Here is a 23,678-nt window from a genome sequence, read left to right as displayed (position 1 = left end):
AGAGAAGCCACGGTGCAGAAGCTGTGCATGTGCTCGGCGGAGAGCACGGGACCCGCCGAGATGTGATTATGAAGGGACTCGCCAGTAGTAGGATTCCAAAGGCATTTATATGATAAATTGTCGTTGCTGGCGGCTCGGATCATTGTGCTGAGCTTAGGTAAATGCCAGTGGCGTACCAAAGGGCCCCGCGATGCGGCGGGGAGAGGGCGAGCTTCAGACCCCCCCTCCCCAGCAGAGAGCCCGGGCCTGAGAGCTCCTGAATAAGAACTGCGGAGGGTCTCTCCATGTACCGTGCAGGCCCCCCCACCCCTCAAGTGTCGTTACGCCACTGGTGAATGCGGGGGCAGAGGTGTCCCTGTGGGAAGCAAATCGCCAAACAGTGTGACACAGCGCATGTATGTCCTAGGGAAGACTGAGGGCCCATTGAAAATATACTCAAGCGCTAGCTGCGCTGAGGGACCGCGAGGTGTCAGCCAGGTAGAGGAAACCAAAGCAACAACCATGGCTTCCCTCCTCTGAAGGTGCAGTCCCAGTGGGGCACATTTCGTTCCAATGGAACGGTGAAGGCAACGTGCGCAACACACACGGACAGTGACACACACACTAATATCTGTGAGGACACACAAACGCGCACAGGTGCAGGCACCACCATACGCACTCCCGGAACTAGGCATACGCAGCCTCTTGTAGACACACACAAAAGCATACAAAGATACAACATACATTCAGGCGCACACGGGGCCAAAGCCATCTCTTTCGCAGGCACACGTGCGCGCACACAGGCACAATTACACACAAACACGTTCAAACACGCACGTCATTTTGCACGACTCTGGTGCTGGAGAACCAGGTTTGAGTCTCGTCGTCGGATCAACATCCTGCGATTCTGGGCAAATCATTAATCTACCGTGCCTACAAACATGAATTTGTCCTTATGCAATGTAACTGGTGCTCGTGTAAAGCGCTCCAATACCTTCGGGCGAGTTGGCGCTATAAAAGACTACAAATAAATAATAATTTTGCACGAGAAATGTCTCACACATAGATGATGCACACCAGAAAGTTGGGGCTGCGGTGGGGGGAGGGGCGGAGGGCCGGGGAAGTCCCCTGCGTACTCCTCAGTGGAACCGCCAGAGGGCGCTACTTTAACGGCGCTGCCTTTGGTTGGACCTCACCCCGGGGGGCAGATGAGAGCCCTGTTTTATAGGAAGAGGGTGAATTACGAAAGAGGTGTCGGCGTGGGAGGGGATCGGGTCTCCCATTATCACAGCAGGTGTGTAGGCTGTGGAGCCCTGGCTTTGGCTGTAGCCGAGGAGCTTCCAGTGAGATGCGCCTCGACACGATAGGACTAGAGGGAGCTGCGCTTCAGGCCAGGAGGTCTCAGAGATAGATGCCTCACTGCGGGGGACGGGGGTCAGAGAGACGTACCTCACTACAGGGGGTTTCAGGATGTGCCTCACCGCTTTAGAGAGGTGCGCTTCCTTGCACAGAGAGCATTGGGCGTTTCAGTGAGATTTTACCTATCTAGAGGCAGTGCTTAAAATGGAAAAATAGAAACGCAGTGGTTGTTTCTGAGAAGTGCAGGTACTCTCTAATTAACAGTATTACGTATTCCCAAAAAGTTCAGGTACTCTCCCTCAAAAAATAAAAAGAGTGCCTGTACTCGTACCAGACAGTACAGGGCCATTTAAAGCACTGTTTACAGGGGGTCCAGAACCTCACTGCAGGCGGTTTCAGAGGGATGTGCCTCTCTGCCAGGGGTATAGGAAGTTAGATGCGTTTCCCTGCTGGGGGTTGGGGGTTATTTAAACGGAGGGTGCGCCCTTTTAAGGCAATGCCTTCTAAAAGGCTTCGACGTTGGGCCTGCTGCTGTAGCCTGGAGAACAGAGAGCAGAGGCCCCGCGGATCCAGTCACGAGGCTGGCAGCGCTTGGTGACAACACTCTCTAGTCGCGACAACCGAAACATCCACAAAGGGAGTACAGCAGTCTGCTGTTCATACAGTAGTTTGGACTACCGGAACATTAAAATAAATCACTGTAACTTTGCCCACATGAGTTCATGACGTAACTCTTTTACATTCACTGTACAGCACTGAAATATCTCGCAGCTAATACTTTCAGTGACATGATGTCATTTCCTGCTTAAAAATCACTTACTGGGTCACTTACTCATCCGCCCTATAAAATAAGGCGGTCTGAGATCAAAATGTCACCCGGCCTGTACTGGCCCTTGTTTAGATGTGGGCGCCGGGCATGGACATCGGTTCACCAAAATGCAGGGGTAGCGGAAGTGACATCAGGTACCATTGGACCTCCGCTTTCACTCACACATGCATACCTACATATATACACAAACACACACACGCACACTCTCACATAAACACACACTCACCTGCGAGCACGCACACAACATACATTTAAAAGCATTTTTTACTTACCTCAGATGCCATGGAAGGGTATATTCCGAGCTAATTGTACCCTTTTTGTATTAAACTAATAGTGACTAATACGCTATTATTTACTATTAGTGTAATAAAAATTAATAGAAAACAAAGAGCTGAGTCCCAACTGAGGTCCATAAGAAGGAGCTGCCATCTGAGCTTCCCCTGTGTTACTAGCACTGAATTTGCTACCTCTGAGGCCAGGGGTCACAGAGGGCATGCCAGGGGTCACAGCTGCGACCCCTTGCGACCCCTAAATGATGTCCTGGGGTCGTCGCACCACTTATTTCATTTGTGTCAACTGCACCTGCTGTATCTGGTATTCCTAGAATGCCTGGCCGCTCAGTCCATTGAGTGCTTTTCACACACAAATTTGAGATCATGAGTTACACTATGTCATGGCTGACTCAGCCCTCCATCCTCCAGAAGTCGGTAAAATAACTACCCTTAAATTCGGTACACGTTATTTATAGCTCCTAGTATCAGCCTGACCTTTTGTATAGCGCTTAAATCACAGAGGTGTGCTACATAAACTTTTATCACTATAGCGTGGCTGCTCCTGCCTGGGCCTTGCCCACAGCTCCTTATATGAAGGAGTCAGCCTCGTGGGCCAGGGTCTCTCCTGACTTGTGCATCCTTTTAGGTTCCCTTAAGGTGGCCGCGGCCTTACTGCCTTCTCACCTCCAGCACAATCCGTTGTGTTGCTTTGTCTTGTTTCCCTGCGTGATGCGCTGTTCTTTAGCACTTCATTAATATCCATGTCTACTTGCAAAGGAAGGAGATGCGCTATAGTTATTGGGACAGTTTTATAACTGTGCGTTTTCTGCTTTAGAAAATGGATATTTGTTTCTGATCTCTGTGTATTTCATCTTCCTCTAGGGAGATTGTTTTCTGCTATTTCACTTCTAATCCTTAACCCTGTTCGTTCTTTGTATATTGTTCTGTCACCTTCGTTTTATGAAACTTTAAATATATAAAATATATAAATATATATATATATATTAAATATATAAAATAATAATAGATTAAACTGCATGCTACACTAACTGGCTTCATGCATTAAAAACATGTTTTGATGTGGGTGGTAGAATAGAAGGTCCCTTGAACTGGAGGATTCTGTACAACAATGTGTTTTTTGTATGGATGCAATGCAGAGGCAGGGCATTTTATGTTCACTCTTTAAAAGGGACTACACGTTATGAATGTTGAACTGGGAAGATGCAACCCACACCACATGTTATAAAACTGTGGTATAGCACACTTTTTTGCTAGCATCATATATGTATCTTGCTGCAGTAATAAAAACATGTTGTTCCAGACACCCTGCTGTGCGTGGAATAAGATATCCACATCTCTCTATAGCACTTCAAGATAACCTCAGTTACTCTGAATTGCTGGACAACAAGGTGGTCTATGTAGCATCGGTATTTATGAATCCCAGAGATGTCTGAACTTGGAGGCCATAAATGCGGTGCCTGTGGGTCTAGGGTATCCCACTGAAAGCTCAGGGGTGTAGCTTGGTCAGTAAGACCAGGGGAGGGGATGAGCTTCAGATTTTCCAACAATCACACTGGCACAATATGTTAAAATACATTGTACGACAAGCAGGGTGCATGAGAGGGGCCTAAGGGACAGTGGAAAGGGAGAGAGATGCTGATTGTTAGCAGTGCTAAGTGTGACAAAAGACAATATTTTGGAAAATAACCAACATTTATAAAGACTTTCAAATCAGAGGAGAGAGTGTGTGCATTTTTGTCTGTTTGTATGTAAAAATCCCTTGTCAAATCCGACAAACATCTCATCCTACCTTACTGAAAGTATCTGTACCCAAATATTTGCCCCAAAATGCAGTTATGAGGGAGGTGCACCAACCCAAACACCGACATGAGGCTACGCCCCTGAGTAAGCTGCGAAGAGGCAAGCATTGCCACAAAAATGTAATTTGTCAATTGCTGGACGGAGGAGTCAGTCACCGAACCTAGGGGAACAAGTTCAAGAGTGTTGGGCATCACTGGATTTCTCTTGCCTGATTACCTTTTTCAGGTGTATTTTCTGGGTGTGCAAACATTTGTGGCCTGGATTTGGGATGTGGAGTTTAGCAAATTAAATTCTCACATCGTTAAAGTTATGCAATTATATTTCCTGAGGTCGGTAACAAGGTGGGTTGGAATCGCGGGCAGAGAGGTGGAGCTGTAGAGACCAGCAGCTAATTTTCATTGTGAATGTATGTTGGCACTAGAGTTCGGATAGTGAATCAAAGGTTGGTAGCTTTGGAGGTTGGTGATTGGCTGACAGTGCTTGGCCTTTCTGGGGAGATTTATTTGATCCTAGGTGGTTTGAGATGTTTCCTGCACACAACTTTAGAAGGACAGGCTACAATCTATGTTGAAGCCGATTGACGTTGTACAATCTGTAAGGGACCAGAAAATCTATCCATGGCCATTTAAGTTAGCAAGATTTGGATCTGGGGCAGAGCAAGGGGATAAGGACGCTCTTACTTTTTATGGACTTCACTTCAGTTACACATCAGGCATCTATGTCTGAGTGGCATTAAGACATGTTGTTAGTATACGAAAGTTGTCATACAGAGATGCTTTGAGGTGGAGTTCAGGGTCCTCAGAATGTTGGTGTGTGGAGTTGTTGTGAATAGCAAGCAGGATCCTCAGAGTTTCCATGTAAAGAGTCAACATCATTGATGACATTGTTGAACCCCGGGGACACCACAGGTCAACAAAGATTGCTGCCTGTTATTGACACAGAACTCGGTGTTGGCCAAATGTTTTTTTTTTAAACCGTGAGACCAGTCGTATCTTTGAGTGAGTTTCAAATGATTAGACGATTATTCACCTTAGGAGTGTAGTAGGTTGGTCAACCTCAAATCACCTTGAGTTACCTCAAAACATCATGAGTTTTGGACTTTAGGTGGCTTGATTTGGGGTCAGCCCACAAACTTTTTCAAGGGGTTTTTGAGCTCCAAGTTTGTCTTCTCAAACACACTAAACATATTTTCAGAAGCCCGATACGGGGTTGAATCACCACAAATTCGAAACTCCAAAATAATTGAGAAGTCTTCTAAGCTTAAATGCTCCCGAAATTCTTGTGACTGGATTTTGGTTGAGTAGAGTGGCCAGAAGACATAAAATTATCAGAGGATCTGTGATATCTTGTTTATAATTATGTTTGAGAAAAGTAATCAGATATTTGCATTGATGTGTTTATTTACCTAGTTGTTTTTTCAGTTCGCGCATAATGCATCTTTAAATAGTCAGTACTTTTGTTTACCGGTTTAGCTCTTTTTATTTATTGCTGTCTTTTTCAGCCCTGCCGTCTAATTTTCTTTTTTTCCTGACGTTCTTTTATTCATTGCTTGTTACTTTCTTTTACTTTTCTGTTTCTTACTTTCGCTCTGACAGCGTTTCCTTTATGTTTCTTGCTTTCTTTCTGCTTCCTTCCTTCGTTCCTTTCCCCTCCTTCAATCTCCGATTCCAAAATATTTCCGTAGCGAAGAAATCGGGAACAAAGGCACACACATTAAATGTGCATGTTCATCTTAAAAAAAGCATAGCTGCTTTGCAAAAGCAATGCAGAACACACGTAACTCGCTTCCGGAGACAGTGCCGGAGCCAGCCCTGGTTTTACCAGGAACAGTCAACCGTGCCTGCGCCACGAGGTGACTGAAAACCTCGTATTCACACCCACGAGCCAGGCTCAGGTTTGTGCTGTTGGAGATGTGAGAACTGATTGGATATAAAAATCAGGATACACATCGTACAGTGTGTGACGTAAGCACCATGGCTGACAAATTCAGACACTGATGTCTCAAATCCGTTTGTAACCAATACTGCCTTGGTTCACTTGAGTTGACCAAACCGAGCTGACACACGTGAAAACAAAGCGCTATTAAAAGAAAGGTTTTCTTTCTTTCTTGCCTTCGATCCTTCTTTTTTTCTTTCTTCATTCTGCAACATTACACCACTTACCTAGACAAGCACACGTGACTGGATTAGCTAGAACCACAAATTATATTTAAATGCCCTGCACATAAGAATGCATTACAGAACACAATGCACCAGACCAAATCACAACATTCATCTACGTGCCACAAGTGGCTCCATAGTTTTTACAATCGCTTCTGCTCAAAACGTGCTTCATTTATGGACCAACTGGTAAATATTCCATACTTTATTGATTAAAATTCACAAAGACCACTATTACCCAGGAATAGGGCGTCGGGCTCTGGCAGGCCTGTGCTGCACAGTCTCTACGGAAAGTAACAAATTGACACAACTTTCAGAATGGCTTTCTGCAGAAACTGCCCAGCACTTTAGAACTGACCAGGAGTTCGGGAATTGGGCATCAGAGCACGTTGGGCTTGAGTACTGAATGCAGTGACAGCTCGTAGTGACAACCAGGAGTGAAAATATTGTGAGAGGAACTTATAACAGACTTCAGAATTTTGCTACTTTTGTCATGAAAAATATTTAACGTATTATAGAACCATAACTGTTTAACTAAGCCTAAATTGTAGGCCCGATTGGATGTTCAAGGCACCCACGTATTTTAAGCAATTCCTTCAATGAGCTTTCTGTGTTCCTCACTGACATAGTATGTGGTGTTGACAGTGATAATAGCTTGCATATAGTTTTTTGTGTAGCAGCAGGCAGTTATTTACTTTATTTACTTTTAAGGAGCTTTTTCACTAGCAATGCTTCTGAGATTTCATTGGATCAACTTTAGCTCTCTCTGGCCTGTCATTAATTAAAGGTATTGAGGTTTTCTAAGCCTAACATTGCATCATTCAAGAGTGATCTGCTTATTATTTTCAGACATTACAAATGACTGAAGGAGGCTTATCATAGCCTGTGAGGTATCCACTGACAAGCAGGTGGCAGAGAAAACCAAGATTGAACAGATGTGTTACTGCCATCCTGATATGAAATGTAGTTGGTCTTCATGAGACATTTGAGGGTGTCGAATTTGTTGATTGTTTCCAAGGACACAAGATCAATTGTGTCCAAGAGACTAGGGCTTTGGAAGTTGTTCACAGTGAACATTTTGTTGTTCTTCACTTTCTAATAATGCGCTTATACTATCAGGTATGGCCACTAGGAAGAATGCTTGTGGTATCAAGATAAACACGAGTGTTGGCAGGTTTGTTGTATACTTCCTCGAAGTAAGTGGTGGTGAACACTCAGCCATTAGAAAACATCAAATTTACAGATGTGTTTGTTATCAATTGTTAGATCAAGAGATTCCCTTGTATGGTTGCAGATACCTTGGAAACTTTAAAAAAATGAATATATAGATATGAATTAGCGCACTGAAATACTTGAATCAATCTTTACCGTATAAAACTCATGAAATAGGAAATTAATTAAGTGATAGAAATGAACAAATTGTATTGTGGCTGATATAAACCTTAACACAGTTGTGTCAAAGTATCTGAAATGTTTATCCAGTATACAATGTAATGACTGAATGGTAGATTTCTGAAAACTAACATGAATATTAATACCTTTGTTAAAGGAGAAATTAAATATGTGATTGATTGCTGTGCAATCTCTGAATCTCTGATTAGGAATTAGAAAGATATTCTAGTAATAGTTGAAGCTTTCAAATAGAAGACTAAGACTAAACTGTTACTGGACATGTGCTATGACTTTAGAAGGGAAAATAGAACTAGGTGCAAATTGAAGTATGGGGTGTATTCTTGAGAATCCCGACTCTACAAGAATCTACTGTTTCAAATATAAAGGCAGCAAACAGAGCACCAATGATAAGCGGGTGGATAGAAAAATAAACTTGTTGATTCTAATTAATTTCATGCAAAAAGGCTAATCGATGTCAACGAAGTGAAGTGTTTCAATTATGAGATAGCTACAACCTCTATGAAGCACATCTAACTATTGGGAGGATTCTTATTGACAACAAGAGATTATAAACAGAGTACCAGACATCTTTATGGTGTGTCTTACAGGATGCTACAGTACAGAAGAAGTAATCAGGACGTTTGGCACTGATATGTAGTTGGTGTGGTGTTAAACATTCACAAGATATAATCTGGTACCCGAAAATGTCTGGAAAGTCATTATTTCAAATCATATTGGAGCAGAGTTTAAGAATTCTGTGTTGAGTGCAGTCACAGTTAATCCACCTGCTTCTGTTCCCGAAGCATGTCTAGGTCCTTTCTCTCAAACTCAGACAAGCCAAGGGCCACGGCTGGATGGTCTTCTAAATTCATCTTTATAATTTGATGTACTGTGTGGTCCCCTTCTCTAAAAATATTTAAAGGGCCTCACAATAAGATATAAGTAAAAAGAATCCACGAGCGTCCCAATATATAACAAAGAAGGATGAAACAGCAACATGCCAGCTGACATTCTTAATAAACTGCAACCCAAAATAATTTTAACTTCACTATAAATATTGGTTACAAAAAGGCCTAATACCTTCCATACAGGTACATTTAGTGATTGATACTTGCTGCCAATCATGGTGCCAGGAAATTTAGTTAGGTGGGTCAAAGGGAATACTGTAAGGGTTGGTATTTTTGCTTTGCAAATTGAAAAGTGCTTCACTAAGGCTGATCAAACTTTCCTGTGGGAAATATACATACACATCAGAAGGGAGCCATTACCAATTAGCTACATATTTTCTCATTTTATTTTTATTGAAAAACAATTTTCTTTTAAAATCCTCTTTCAAAAACCCTTTTACTTGTAATACAAGTACATTTCAGTGTTAACTTTTATATAACATTTTAAAACAAAGTACAGGTCCAAAGAATAGTTCCTCATATTCTGATATTGTCACAGACCTCACATGTTTTGCGGCTCATAAACTGCTTTTTCAGGGCTCATTTGAGGAAAGTAACAGGAAAAGTGATTAGCAGGTTAAAAAAATAAGACATTTCCAAGTTGGTCTCATAGTCAAAACATGATAAATTGTGTTGATGTGTCTTTTTTCCTCCATAAACTGCTGTGATAGTAGTTCCATCATAAGATGATCTTTCGGAGCAAAATAACTGACTGATAGTTCCATTTAATTATGTCATCTCAGAGGTGTCTCTAATTTGTTTTTCAATAAAATAAAAGTATAAAGAGTGAGGGTGTGTGGGTTAATGATTATGTAGCTAGTTGATAATGGCTCTCCGCTGAAGTGTATATATGCTTCCTTGCAACATATCTGTTTATTGGGTTACTGAGATAGCGGGTAGTAGCCTAGCGCAGCGCTATTCACATCTTTAACCTATAATAAAATCTTGTGGAAAATGCTTGTAGATTGGGAAAAGATCATGACTTGTTAGTGCTATTTGTCTTGGCGCTGCCACCAGAGTTTAGATGAAGAGCACAAGAGGTGGTTCCTTGACTGGTTTCTACCTGTAATGGCTTGATACAGGGTTGTTTGTTAATCCAGTTATTACTTTCTCTTTTCTTTGGCTGATCTTCAGTTGTATCTCAAAAGTGACTGGATGGAAATATGATGGAGCATTTGTTGTTTGTTGATTTTGGCTCTCAGACATCCATATTTGCTACTGGTGCTAAGATGACGAACATCATAATCAAGTTATCAAAAACTTAAGTAGTGTGCCTGGGTCTATAGTGGCAAAACCTAAAATAATATTTGGATCCTGTGAAATTCATAAATTAATTTTGTTAATATGTTTATATTCACTGTTTGTAAATAATCTGGTAAAGTATGTAGACCACTGCGAGTCTGACGCACCACACAGGGCAATCATAAGGGTCCCTTCCTTGATGTTTGCTGACGATACGTTACCCCTCTCCGAAACCTCTATGGGCCTGCAATTTTTTTTTGATAGGTTCGAAATTTGAAATAATTTTCATTCCTTCTTGTAGATTATTGCTTAGTGCATGTATATCTTTGTTTCTTTTTGATTTTTGATGGCGTGGCTCGTCGAATAAAGATTTGACTTGAATATTGTTAATTTGGTGAAATTGTTTACAGGTAACTAAGCAGGGGATTTTTTTATTTACATTCAGATCAAGAAAATTACAAATGCTTTGAATCATCCTTAAAGGCTCCATGCAGTATGTGTGTGGGGGCCTTGGGAGGGGCTTTCTATGGCCTTTTGGTTCACATGGGCTCTAATTTAGGATAATACTTTCTTGAGCTAAAAAAAAATAAACAGCATGAAGGTGTATTATAGTGCATAGTGTTGGCATTATGAATCATAACTCCAGTTGCCATGTTAATGTCTGTACTTGGACTGGAGTGCTCATATCGGCATGCTAAATATATTACCATTTCTAATTTTATAATGGCTAATTATAAATTTGAGCAGCGTTTCATTAACACTATAGCTGCGGAGTGAGTACTTATAGGTAAAATGATTTTGGAGTTTGGGTCCTGCAGGTAAGAGAATCCCATTCTTTGTTGATATGATGAGCACAGATCTCTGCAACAAACTGAGTTATTAAATCAAAGATTACATGTATATTCCGGAGAAATCCCCGGTCTAGAGGGTATCAGCGTGGACTGTGATGCTGCTATATGATATATGTTACTATTAAACTGTTCTTCTTAAGTATAACAGTGCATCAGGGAACGTATATAGCATTCTATACCCCTGATGACGCTATAGAGCACTCTGGGTCTCAGAAGATGTCTGGGAGGCCTTTGTGGAGTTCATGATTGAAACAGTTTGGGTAGTAGTTTGACCGACAAGGAACACATTGTGTGTGGTATGTTTGGATCACAGGCATGCTCCAGACTGTGTGGGGAACTTGTGTCTCTGGTTCAGCATGAGTTGCTGTAGAAAAACGTGAGTATAGATGCAGGTGAGGAATGTGACTACCTAACGTCTCATTTAGCTGTACTCCATATGATCAAATTAAGTGAATGAAGGTAACAATGTTTTAAGGCTCTCCTGAATTCAAGGTGGTTGTCAAGTATTCAAATTGTAGAGCTTGACACTCTCAAAGGAGAAAGACCTTCATGAAGGAAGGATTGGGCAAGAGTGGGCCGCACCTAGAATTTAGTATTTTGCATTAGCAGTTGGTGCACAGTTTATGCTGAAGGAAGAGCTGTCCAGTCCTGTGCTGGGCACGGTCTACAATTCCATTGCTTTAAAGGCCACAGGCAACTAGAATGATTGTGGGGCTGGTGAGATGTGGCTTTGGATATGTATATTAAAGAGTTGCCTGATAGCTGTTTTCTCGGTTTTCTGGAGCCGGCACAGCAAGTAGAGAGGGGCTCCAAGTTAAAGTCGATTGGCTTACTTAGGTCATGAAAGCTCAGAAGGTGATGGCGGTCTGTTCTCTTTGAGGGATATCTAGGTACTTGAACATTCAACATATGGGTCACATGATATAGAAAATTATTTTCCCTTTGATAATTTGAATCACTTTTGCTACAGGGAGGATGTGAAGTCCATAATCATTCTCAAGTGCCTTACTTGTGTTGAAAAGTTTGTGGGTGGACCTAACTCTTGTAGTCAAGAGGACAAAGGGGCAAATAGTCCCTTTCTCACATGTAAGTATCTCAGTCTTTGATGAGTTTATTTTAAGAATGTTAGAATCCAGTGGTCAACCATTTGGAAGCTTTGGCTGATGGGACAGGAGTTTAGATCTATTGGATTTTGTAGGTTTATGTGGTGCGTATCATCAATGCAATTATAGCAGTTGTGGTTTGAGGAGGAGATTGGGCATGGAAGAGGGCTGAAGTACGCCTTTAAGATTTGAGGGAAGATGGAGGAACCTTGACTCATGCCGCAGAAAGAAGAGAACAGCAACAAAGTGAATGAAGGAAGTGATATGTTGTGGGAACTGAAACCGAGAAAAGATGTCAGTGTAAGTGCAGTACAGAGGACTAGTAACAAAATTACCACTTTGTTTGAGTCAGTACAGCCTTTATGTTGTCCCATTTGTCAATCACGGTGGCCTCTATAACATGATCAGAATAATATGGCAGGTTCACTTAGAAATTATCCAGATGACAAGGAGTGTTAGTTTTGGCTCTGGTTGGCATGGCTGAATTTAAAAGGATTGTTCTTCAGTATGTAGGGTGTGCATTAAACTGCTGGTTAAGCCTCTGAGCCACAAGACATGATGAAGTTGGAAAAATCATTGGAAGAGAGGGGATGAAGGACAGTAAGCTAAACTGTTGACTGGGTGAGATGTCATAAGTGACACTGCATTCATTAGGTTATTCTCCTTGGTTTTGGGTCGAGAAATGTTTGCATTTGTATGTCTTTCAGAATTAATTGAGTTGCCCAGGGGCTGTATAGTTCTTCAGAGTGAGTCACTCTGGTAACAATGCATTCCCAGAGTTCGGAGCTTAACAAATATTTTTTTAGATACAGCAAGAGTAATGGGGTATTTTTCTTTTTTTTTTCTTTTTAAAAAAGTGGATTTATTGATTGTGGAGAGGCTCTAGAGGGAAACGTAGTTGTCATGGTTGCATGTTTTCTTCCAGTTTCTTTCCAGGAATCTCCTTTTTAGTTTTTAGTGATCCTAAGTCAGTGTCAACATGTGTTGACTGTGGTAAGTGGTTCAGAAGGTATTCAATGGATTAGCTTGTCAGCGGCAGACATCTCCATAAATTGACTTTCTGGATTGTGGATTATTATTGTTGGCTTGTTACATGATGGCCCAATAAATTCAGCAAAAACAAATAAGATTGAAAGGTAGGTAGTACAGAGTGTTACTTCCAAAAGTCTAACACATTTTTCGGGTTTATGGGGAATATAGTCATCAGTGACAGCATAACGGTGAGGATGAAATAAATGACACGATGACCTGTCCAGGTGACTGGATGATTTCTGGTCATGTTAATAAGGCTACAAAAAGGGACTCAGGGTCTGATTCACAAAGGGCCTCCACCCGCATGGCAGTGTCCTCGAATTCATGACCGGACCCCACACTTGTGGCGGGACCTACATACTGCATTTATCCATATTAAAGGCTGCGCCAGGAGTGTGGGCCCCCTGTCCTAACTGTGAAGGCTTTGCCATTAGTGCGGACGTCCTTTGGGAATCGGGCCCAATGTGTATTCCATCCTGTATAAGTAAGTTTGGAGATCAGTTAATCTAGGCAAAGCAATTCAAGGTTAGAGAGAAGAATTTAGCCAGATTAAGTTCAATTTTTTTGAATCAGGTACCTAAGGCTCCTAGGACACGGTATGATATGTTTTATTGTCATTTCAAAGAGAGAGTCCAGAAAGCCATTAGAAAGTGTAAGGCAGTATTCAGGCGATCTGTAAACTAGTATGGGCGAGGACTTAAAACTTAGGGATGGGGAGAATATGGCAAGGGCACCGTGAAGCAGAGATATGTTGAATGCTTTTGATCGGTGCAGAGTTTTTGAAGGCAGTGGCTAACTCTCCTCCGATCTTACTGGACGATTTGTGATCCTTGCTCCACAGCTGGGGCGAGTCTTTGACTAGTGTTGATGCTGCATCGTTGCTGAGCTGCGTTTATGCGAGCTCTGCGTCTGCAATGAGAAGGTAGTCAGGTCTCTAGGCTGATATGTCCTGGACGTTCCGACTTTGTTCGTTTACATGGCGTTCAAGGAGATGAAAGGGGGTGACGGAGCGGCGGGGTCACTGAAGGCAGCGCGCAGAGTAGTGACTTACAGGATTAGAAAGAGCTGAGGAGAGGGGTGGGAGTTAGGAATGCTAAGTGAGCTGGAATGACAGGAGAGGAGTGGGAAGGGGAGCTGAAAGAAAAGATGGAGGAACAAAGAGGTAGGTGTGGAAGAGGTAAGCTTCGCATGAGCGTGCACAGGTGAGAGCAGGGCGGGACGAGTACTGTGTTTACGAAGGAAAGGAGGGGTAGAAGGCCAGGAGTGAGGAGTAGGACGGGACGGGAGGCCATTTGTGCCTTTATGCCAGGCCAGGGCCATCACATTGGCCCCTGTAGCCCCTACCTCGCAGGGGGGCCCAACCCTAAGGGCCACCAACCGTTCAAGGGGCCCGCCCAGCTGGGGCCCAAGGCCAGGCAATGTCCGAAAGATTTGGGATTATCAGGCCCCACATTATGTTTTGCATGGTGGGGGGAGGGGCGGGAGCGTCAGCTTGTGTTACTCCACAGAGTCAGACTCACATAAAAATGACATTGTAATCGGACCTTGCTCTGTGGCTTTTTCGCAGAAAGGGTCTGCTGTCTCTTCGTGGTTTGAAGGTAACCAACCCCCTTCTCCTATGGACACACAGGACCCCATTCGAAAACCATTTGTGTACGTCTGGTTGTCAGGTGCAAGAATTCCTCAACATTTTTAGTGTTATCCCACAATTGGGCCTGTCTTCAGAGCAGTGAGGGGGGAGGGGGGGAGGTGGGGACTGAGGAGGGTCTCGCTTATGGAATGAATGAGTGATTTAAAGGCGAGGTCTGGGGTGCCGGGGACTCTAACGTGCGGTCTGACGACAGGAGGGTGCTCCAGGCGGAGCAGGCTGGGATAGGAATCCATATTTCATCCTGATAGGAAGGCGTCCCGTTATCAGCCCTCGCGAGACGGCTGTGGTTAGAAATCTGATAAATCCCTTATTCAGGGGGAAAAACGAACGTGCACTCCTTGTCCCTGAACTGGAAACAGCTGACCTGGAGACAGGGTTCAAAGACAAGTTAAAACAGGCACGCGCAGATGCGGGGCCCCTTTCGCCACCGTGCCTGTTTTACAAATGTCTGTAAGGCCTTAAAAGTTTTCTTGACATTTACTGTTAACGGTGCGATAGTAAAATTCATCTCCTTTTCCCTCAGTCTCACAGAATATATAATGAATACACACTTATAATAACTGCAGTAATATAATTGGTTCCTAACAATATGTATGACATTGCATACAAATGTATACATAAGGAGTTTTTGAAAAATACAAGGAGGTATTCCATGAACACAGTGTGGGAGTGGGGCGGGGTAAGGGGTTGCACTGAATTCATGACATATTTAATTGTACTTCCTGTGGCCTTCCATAGTACTTTGTATGTAATCCTGTTTGGTGTAAAATACCAAAGCAGCTCAGTTTTCAACCACCCTCGTTTGTTTACTGTCTTCTCTGTTGTCTCCCACAATCGGGTGCAGAGTTATTATTGTTTAGCGCAGCAGTCGAAGTTGCTGCACTGCTTTGTGCAAGGGACAGAAGGCAGCGCAGCACCATATTTATTAGGGTGGAAAAACACACGTACTTGGTCCATGCTCCATGGAGGAGCTAACACAAGAAAGGAAGGGAAGCCTATGGGAGCTACCTAATGGAAACATTGCAAATGAGAGTGGCACCGAAAAGAACTAATGGCATGCTGTTGGCAGGTTACACGCCCACTGAATTGTAAACAACACTACTCTCAGCAGAACACATGCGCTGTGTTGGCGAGACAGATATATGGCCTGCTGCTGCTCTCTGCCGCTATGCTGGTGCACAGACTACGTAGTGCCATGCGCAGTTTTGCACCATGGTGCTGAGGTGTGTGCTTGCTCTCTAAAATAGCATTTATACAAGAAGCATAGCCTTCAATACAAAATCCTATGCCTACAAAAAATCTTAAACATTCCACGCGTTGTAGGTGTGGTGTATAGTGCAGCACACATGCAATATGAGGAATGTTTGGAGAATGGAACAGATTCCTCCTTAGTAGTTCATGCTTCAAGGTGGTGTTATTTGTGATGCAAATAGCAGTCAGGACGTCTTAGTAGATAGGGCTTTGGGTAAAAAACTTTGGAGGCTTGTGTTTATCTATTTGATTTACAACCAAGTAACACCTCCTTGATGCAAAATGATGCAAAACAGCACATTTGCCCTGAGAAAACGGCATCTTTTCAGAGCTTACTTTTGCACTGCAAAGTAATTACCTTAGTAAGAGTTTGCACATCTTTGCATGACTTTGCATGCTATTCTCTCTACGCAAACCAATAGTAATCTGGCCCTCTTCATTTTGTGATTAGTTCTTGATTTTGACCATAACAAAGGCTATTCTTTTTTATTTTACTGAAAATAAAAGTGCATTCAAGTTGCCACATTTTTTTATGTTGACAAATGCAGCCCTCTAGGTTACACTATTAATGTTATTATTCTCCTCTTATATGTCCGTGGTCGGTAATAAAGACATGGTTTAATGAAAGCTGCAAATATAAAATAACCCCAACGTGCAAAATAATTTGCAGAAGGTTACCTGGGCATATCAGTTTCATGAACCAGGATAGCGGTTTGTCCCCCCACTGGGTATGAATGCCCTCTGTAAATGTTCACAACCACAGTTTGTGCAATTAATGAGGCATCTATTGTTAATTGGGATTTTGCCATTGAACACACTAGTAGAGGATAAATAATTATGGTGTATTGATTATTTTTGGGGTGAAAATTTGTAGTGATTATCGTCATCTTGTTTTTTTGTCTCTTTTACTTTAGATACATTGCAAACCAGCGACGATTGGCCAGTATTAATGATAATGACGTTGGATATTACACCTCACTAAAAAACCTGTGAGTAGATTTCAAAATGTGAAGTCTGTCTGCTGTATTGTATGCAGTGTCTGTTTGCTGACCACTAAAGGAGGCTGGACGGGTGCAGGAACATTAGAATGTGTTATTCATTATTCTTTATTAAGCCTCACTGTTCTCTTGCAATGAGTAACTCAGTGATACATGTCTGTTTTCCAGAACGGTGGTGGACTCAGGTCTAAGGTTTGTGTCTCGTGGAGCATTCCAGAAATCTCCCAAACTGCATTACATGTGAGTCAACTTTTGATCTATCTATCTATCTATCTATCTATCTATCTATCTATCTATCTATCTATCTATCTATCTATCTATCTATCTATCTACCTACCCTCCCACCCACCCGTCATCCATGCATCCATCCACCCCATAGAGTTAATTGTAAAGGTACTTCACTGGTTTCACAGAAGAACTGATAGTGCAGTGGATCATAGCATCTTCTCCAATTGCCTGAGGATTACATGGGGATTTCAAACACTCCTCTAGAATGGGTTGTGTTCTGCCTTCAAGAAATTCTACAAAACAGTTTTCACCCAAAGTCCTTGAGATTATCTAATGCACATCCATACTCTCATAATTGCAGGCGAGGACCACTTTAATCGAGCAATACAGACTTAAAAAATATGCAGCCAGTTCATAGATCGTAATCAAACGAGAAACCAACCTGAAACTCCCCATTGGTTAACCCAAATTCAAAAAAGCAGAGTTGAACACTGCTTAGAACCACTTCCATACCTCTGTTTAATTTGTAAATGAATAAGTGTAAGGACCCAAAATTTTGTGCAGAAACCCATGGCTGGCACTATCGAATGTCGGGGAGCCAAATACCAAGAGTATATTATCTTTATTCCACCTCATGCCTTTTTAATTCACCTCCAGAAACTCACTGTCCCTTTATGTCTCTCCTGTATCTTCTTTTCATCCCTCCTTTCGCAATGTGCCTGTATTTTCTTCCTCCTTTTTTCCTTCTTTGATATTATTCTTCCTTTCTTTTTGGGCCAAAGTCTGATGAATAATAAGTGCCTGTCACCAAAAATGAGTGCTGGTGGCAGTCCCTTCATGCAGCGCGTGGAAGGGGTGGGGCAGAGCGCGAGGGGGGGAATAAAAATTAAATTAATGCAAACAAAAATAAATACCTAGATCGCCATTGCACTGCTCTATCCACTTCTCTGCTGCAGACACAGGCTCCCAGCCTGCCCTGCGGCCAGTCCTGACGTTGTGGCCAATCCTGACGCTGCTCAGAGCAGAGTAGCATTAGGATTGACTCAAAGCACCCAGCCAGGGCACTCCAGGCAGACTGGGAGCCTGTGCATTCTCTCTCCAGCCCGGCAACTAAGTTGCCGGGCTGGAGAGAGTCTACTGCACATTTGTGTTTGGCCGGACCAAGATGACAGGCCAAACATACATGCGCACTGCTGTGCACTCCCCCTCACTGCTCGTCAATCCCGTGGCCCCACCCCTTTATTATCATTTTCTTGTAAAGGTTTTGCAGCTGCCGTTGCTGGCGGGTGGAGGGGGGGTGACGCTCCTTTGCCCTAATGGAGGAGCAGCCTGTGGCTGGTGGCCCGAACTTGCAACAACTGCTTCAGTCATTTCTTTGCTGCCTTGTCTGCTGTGTTTCACACACCATTGCAGAATTATTATTGTATAGCATGGTGCAGCAATGAAAGTTGCTGTGGTACTTCATCCAAAGGGAGAGAAACTAGCACAGAGCCATATTTATTAAGGAGGAAGAATCCATGTACTTGATCCATGCTCCAGGGAGGAGCTAACACAAGAAAGGAAAGGAAGCCTATGGGAGCTAAGCAATCAAAAGACTGCAAATGAAAGTGACAATGAAAACAACTAACAGTATGTGGTGGGCAGGTTGTAAGCTCAGTGAATTATATACTGTCCATATCCTTAATAGAGTTGTGCCCATGCTCTCATTGCAACATGAATCTAGATTGTACTATGATTCCTGCCCATCTAGATCACAGCCATGAAATTTACACAAGCCTTCAGAAGACACCTAAAAATCAAGGTGCTCTAAAACTAAACAATAGTACCAGTGCTGTACCACAAATATAGAATACTACATAAAGAACTAGACAAAATCTGACACCAGCAGCAAGAGAGAAATAGTGCAGAGGAATTCAGATTGAGACACATTGTGGGCAGAATCATTAGTGCTCTCTCTTCAGAGGCAAGGAGCTAACTGAATATTTCAGTTCTTATAAAAGGCTAACTAAACCCTTATTTTAAATGTTATGTTTTGTTGTATTTACTCTACAATTTATTTGGAAAAGAGTGAAGGCTAGATGTCTCACAATCCTAAGAATTTTAAGAAAAGCAAAGACCCGCATCCTACAACAGCTGCCTGGGAGAAGTACAGACCTTACCTTTACCAGGAAACGGTGTATCACCTTATCATCCATGCTGTGTGTATAAATGTGAATCCATTTATGTGGATTTGTGGCATTGTGCAGAGAAAAGAGAGACACACAGAGCAGATAGGGTGGTTCGTGAATGGTCAGTGTGTTAATTCTCGCTGATTTTATTGACTCTGTGCAGCCATTACATTACACTCCTTCCTCTTAACAATGAGACATTTTACATATTTAGTGATGGATTGGAGCATATTTTGATGTGCCTCTGTACTTCATGTTGTGTCTACTAATAGCACCTTTCACATTCCGCAGATTGCAGGTCATATCTACATAATGGGAAGAGTTAGCAAGATAGGACCAATTCTCTCGGATGCAGCAAGGCTAGCTTGAAATAATGTGCCCAGCTGTAATGTGGTAGAAAGTAGTTTGATTTTTCTGGTTGCCAGGGCTAAGCATACTTTCTAATGTTGATAAAGGGAAGACTGCAGGTAATATTAAAAAAGAGAGATGTCAGTAGGGTGGGACCAGTTGCGTAGGATTCAACAAGGCCAGTTTGAGACATTGCAATCACGTTTAATGTGGTAGCTGGGGGTGCTCAGCTGCTTCTACGGCTGAAGAAGGAAGATTGCAGGTCATGTCTCTGAAAGGAAAAGGGTCAACAGGATAGAACCAACCACTCACCCTACACAGTTTAGCTTGCTATCTGTGCCCCACATTGGGATAATAAGTGCTATACAAGTGAAGTAGTACATGCAGTACAAGTGCTGAGGATACATCAGAGGGTCCTGCACTACCCCAGTTCTAGGTGGTAGTATGTGCATCCATAGACCATCATTTTTTGAATGCTTATAAGTTTGATCTTCTATGATAAATGTGCACAAACTTTTCCAAAAACAAAAGGTGACCACTTAAGACTTACCCTCGAAAGTCAAATTCAGATTCATAAAGGAGTGGGGGCTATTGGACATCTGTAATGTTGCCTTTTTAATTTAAATCTTTACAGAATAGTCTTTGAAACCAAGAATAAAAAAAACTGCTGCCAGTAGTCCATACCCACTTTATCTTGCCCGAAGATGTAGTGCACACCGTCCATGGCTGAAGGGTATGCCTTGTGCCCAGAATTTACAATGAGCAGGAGAACAATACAAATAACATGGCCGAAGGCCACACTCTCTGCCCAGTGTCCACAAACCATACCTGTAAGCCATGTCCAATAGTTACTGAGGGAAAGAATATTAGACACAGTTCCATGAGCAGGGCTTACCGTGTACTCAGCTCCTGCTAGACATCACCACGACCGCAGGTTGTGCCCAAGGATCTCTGGTGGTGTACTAAGGACAATGTGTGGCCAAATGCCACATCCTGTGCTGAGTTTAGGGCATGGCTGAATTTCATGACCTGTGGCCTGAGAGTATTGGGCACTTTGGCTCAGGACTCAAGGCATTGCCGAAGGGTATACTCCTTACGAAGTTCCCCATACCCAATACCCAAAGCATAATTGGCACTGAGATACAAGGCATAGGTGATGGCCCAAGACAAATGGCAAAGGATATCATGAAGAAGATTAGTCTTTATTTATTCAAAGAACACAATCAAATTAAAGGGCCCAGTAGGAATGAAGGGTGCTGTGAGCCCAACAACTCAGCTTTATATGAGAAACTAGCTAATATGGAACTGTAGTTCCTATGTTGATTGTGTCCATCGTGTCCCTGGTATCTTTCACAGGGTTGTCTCCCCTGACATTTCCTAGGCTGCCATCAATGTAAAACAAGGTATCAGGGTTTCCAAACTCCACACGGTGAGCCTGCAAATTAAAAGGAGACAACCTCCAAACTAAGGGACGAGATATGAGAAACACTTTACAACTTCAATTATGAGCCCAAGAAGCTCTTCCACATTCTGCCAGACCAGAAATGGAAGAAACACAATTCTTGAAGGAGAGGAAAAAACTAATGAGCCGTCAGATTTTACTGTCCATTCACTGAAGAGAAACAAAGGGCCTCATTTACTACTTTTTGGTGCAGGGCAGTGCCACAAGGCTTCTTGCTGAGCTGCCCTGCGTGAAAAGGAAATGGCAAACATGCACCATATTAATTGCTGCATCCTGTCTTTTATGCCTGCGCTGGTGCACAAATTGGTGCCTAGTGCCAATCCAGGCATCCTTGCATCATGGTACAAGGGTATCTGCGTTGTTGGCATGATTATTTTGAGCAAAAACAACTTCCTGCACAAAAACAATCAATGGAGGCATTTTCCTAGTTCTATGTGTGCTACAGAATGCAGCACACATAGAAAGAGTTAAAAAAGAAGGAGAAATAAAGTTATTGTTTTTGCGCATTCCCATATTTACAGATTCTTGTAAATCTGGGAATGTGTGAAAACCCATGTGTGTTGTGTGGGAAAACCCACTGCAACACCCATGGAGTGCCTCTTTGGCATAGAGTAAGGCAATGCACCGCTTTGCTCTGCCTTGTCCTATTCCATATCTATGAGGCCATGCAAAGCCACACACAGACTGCCTTGTGTCACCCTCTAGATATGATTGTGAGGCCTGTGCCACCGGAGCATCATCGAAGGTGATCCTCCGGCAGCGCAAGCCTCCTGTGAATGAGTCCCAAAGTTTCAAACTTGTCAAACCACTGAAATTTGGCATTTAAGCCATGACACATCACATGCCATAACTCGAACGAGATGGCTCTCAGGTTTTGCAAAATGATTTTATAATTTGTGGCTTTTACATGTCAGGAGTTTCTTGAGGTAGGTCTATTCCCCCCAAAAGGAGGTTAGAGTAAGCCTTAATTCACTATCATAATGGTTGATATTTGTGTCAACATACATATTCACTAAATAAGAGGTGCCCTGATTCCTGGTAAGCCAACATGTTCCAAATTGGTTTATATATATGTACTACAAAAGATTTAAATGGAACTGTTGTGTTCTACGGCCACTTGGTCTAGAAGTCCTAATTTCACCACAACTTAATTGGTAAAATTTAATTGATTTGATTGTAACCAAAATATGTATCTGTTATTATCTAATTATTTGAAAAAGACAGAATATAGTTGGTGTATGCCTAAATGCTACAATGATGTTAAAAACTACTGAAGGAAATTGAACTGAATTATCGGTAACAATGAGCAATATGACTCTCTAAAAATAATCATTTAGCATTTCTATAAGAATAGAATAATGTATGTGCATAACTCCTGGAGTTTGCTGCCTGATTTGGGGCAGAACACTGAATAATTTTGCTGAACACAAGCAAGGTGCACCCGCTCATTCCTAGTACTCGTTGTGGTTTAGTTGAAGAAGTGTTTTTTTGACTTGCCTTTATCTTTTCCACCATTTGACGTATAATCACAAAATTTTGCAAGACAAAGTGTGCCCAGGAGTCTTGTTGTGCATGGAAAGTTTCAGGGTGATCCATCAAGCGGGGACTGAGAAAAAGAGGGTGTTAAAAAAGTGCATTTCCCATTTTAATTCCTATAGAGATTTTAGACATGACTACAGCCCGAACTTTTGTAAGGAATTACACCAAATTTGGCAGTAAGGTAACTCTTGGTCCAGAAAGAATACTTTTTGTTATTTAGTGTGAATCTTTTCAAAATATTACCAGAAGAACAAATTTGTATATCTGGTGGTGCAAAGGCTTCCCAAATACTCCCGATCTCATGCAGAGATCTGATTGGCTGCCAAAACTTCAACAAGAAGTGTTGGCAGCCATTTTGAGACTCAGCTTCAACCGAGTCTCAGAAAGAAATGTAAAATAAAGAAAAGAGGGCAGGGTACGTTTACCCAAACCCCTATCCTTTGTTAGTGGGTCCCCCTGCAACCTCCCCATCCCAAAGCTTAAAAGTATTTTTTTTGTATTTCTTTTTATAAATCTCAGTGAAAACTCACTGATCTGCAAATTCCACTTTGAATTAAAAAAAAAAGTCTCCCACGTTTCTCTGTTTTGTTGCACCCGGGTGGGCAAGGTCCCAGGTTCATTTTGGAGAAAGGAAAGGAGGGGGGGTTTCAGGAGCCCTGAGGAATGCCACCTCCCTGGGGCTATGTTTAATAAATATGTGGGGGTCCATCTCCCAGGTGTAACAGCTCCCACTAAGCCAAAGCAAACATTGCTCCGCTTCCAGCAGCGGGAACTGTCAAACAGCTCCCCCTTGCTGAAAGAGGAGTTTTCATCTCTTTCCATGCACATTAACACACGTGCAGGGAAAGGGACAAAAACAATGCTCCCGCAAGTAAGGAGCTGCTATTTAAAGCTACTCCCTGCTTGCAGGAGCAATGTCTGCTTCCAGCTCGGACCACAGGGGGCTTTGTGGCCTTGAGGCTGCCTCAGCGGTCCCCTAGATGAAAGATGGAACTGCAGATCTGAAAAGTTATCTGATGAAGACGCTTGAGGAATAATAATATTGGC

The 23,678-nt window shown here is 42.6% G+C and overlaps 1 protein-coding gene across 14 annotated transcripts in view; it reads left to right on the top strand.

The window, feature by feature from the left end:
• The window catches only part of NTRK2 (neurotrophic receptor tyrosine kinase 2), a 445,567-nt gene that overhangs the window by 4,291 nt on the left and 417,598 nt on the right, over positions 1 to 23,678 (top strand). For all 14 annotated transcript variants that reach the window (XM_069229668.1, XM_069229708.1, XM_069229703.1 and 11 more), the window contains 2 exons: positions 16,803 to 16,877; positions 17,055 to 17,126. In XM_069229668.1, coding sequence (XP_069085769.1) covers positions 16,803 to 16,877; positions 17,055 to 17,126 — 147 coding nt within the window. The remainder of the gene's footprint in view (positions 1 to 16,802; positions 16,878 to 17,054; positions 17,127 to 23,678) is intronic.

Source organism: Pleurodeles waltl, chromosome 1_1 (genome assembly GCF_031143425.1).
Source record: "Pleurodeles waltl isolate 20211129_DDA chromosome 1_1, aPleWal1.hap1.20221129, whole genome shotgun sequence".
In the NCBI taxonomy this organism is placed as follows: Eukaryota; Metazoa; Chordata; class Amphibia; order Caudata; family Salamandridae; genus Pleurodeles; species Pleurodeles waltl.
Note: the sequence above shows the minus strand (reverse complement) of the source record. Positions and strands in the feature narration are given on the sequence as shown.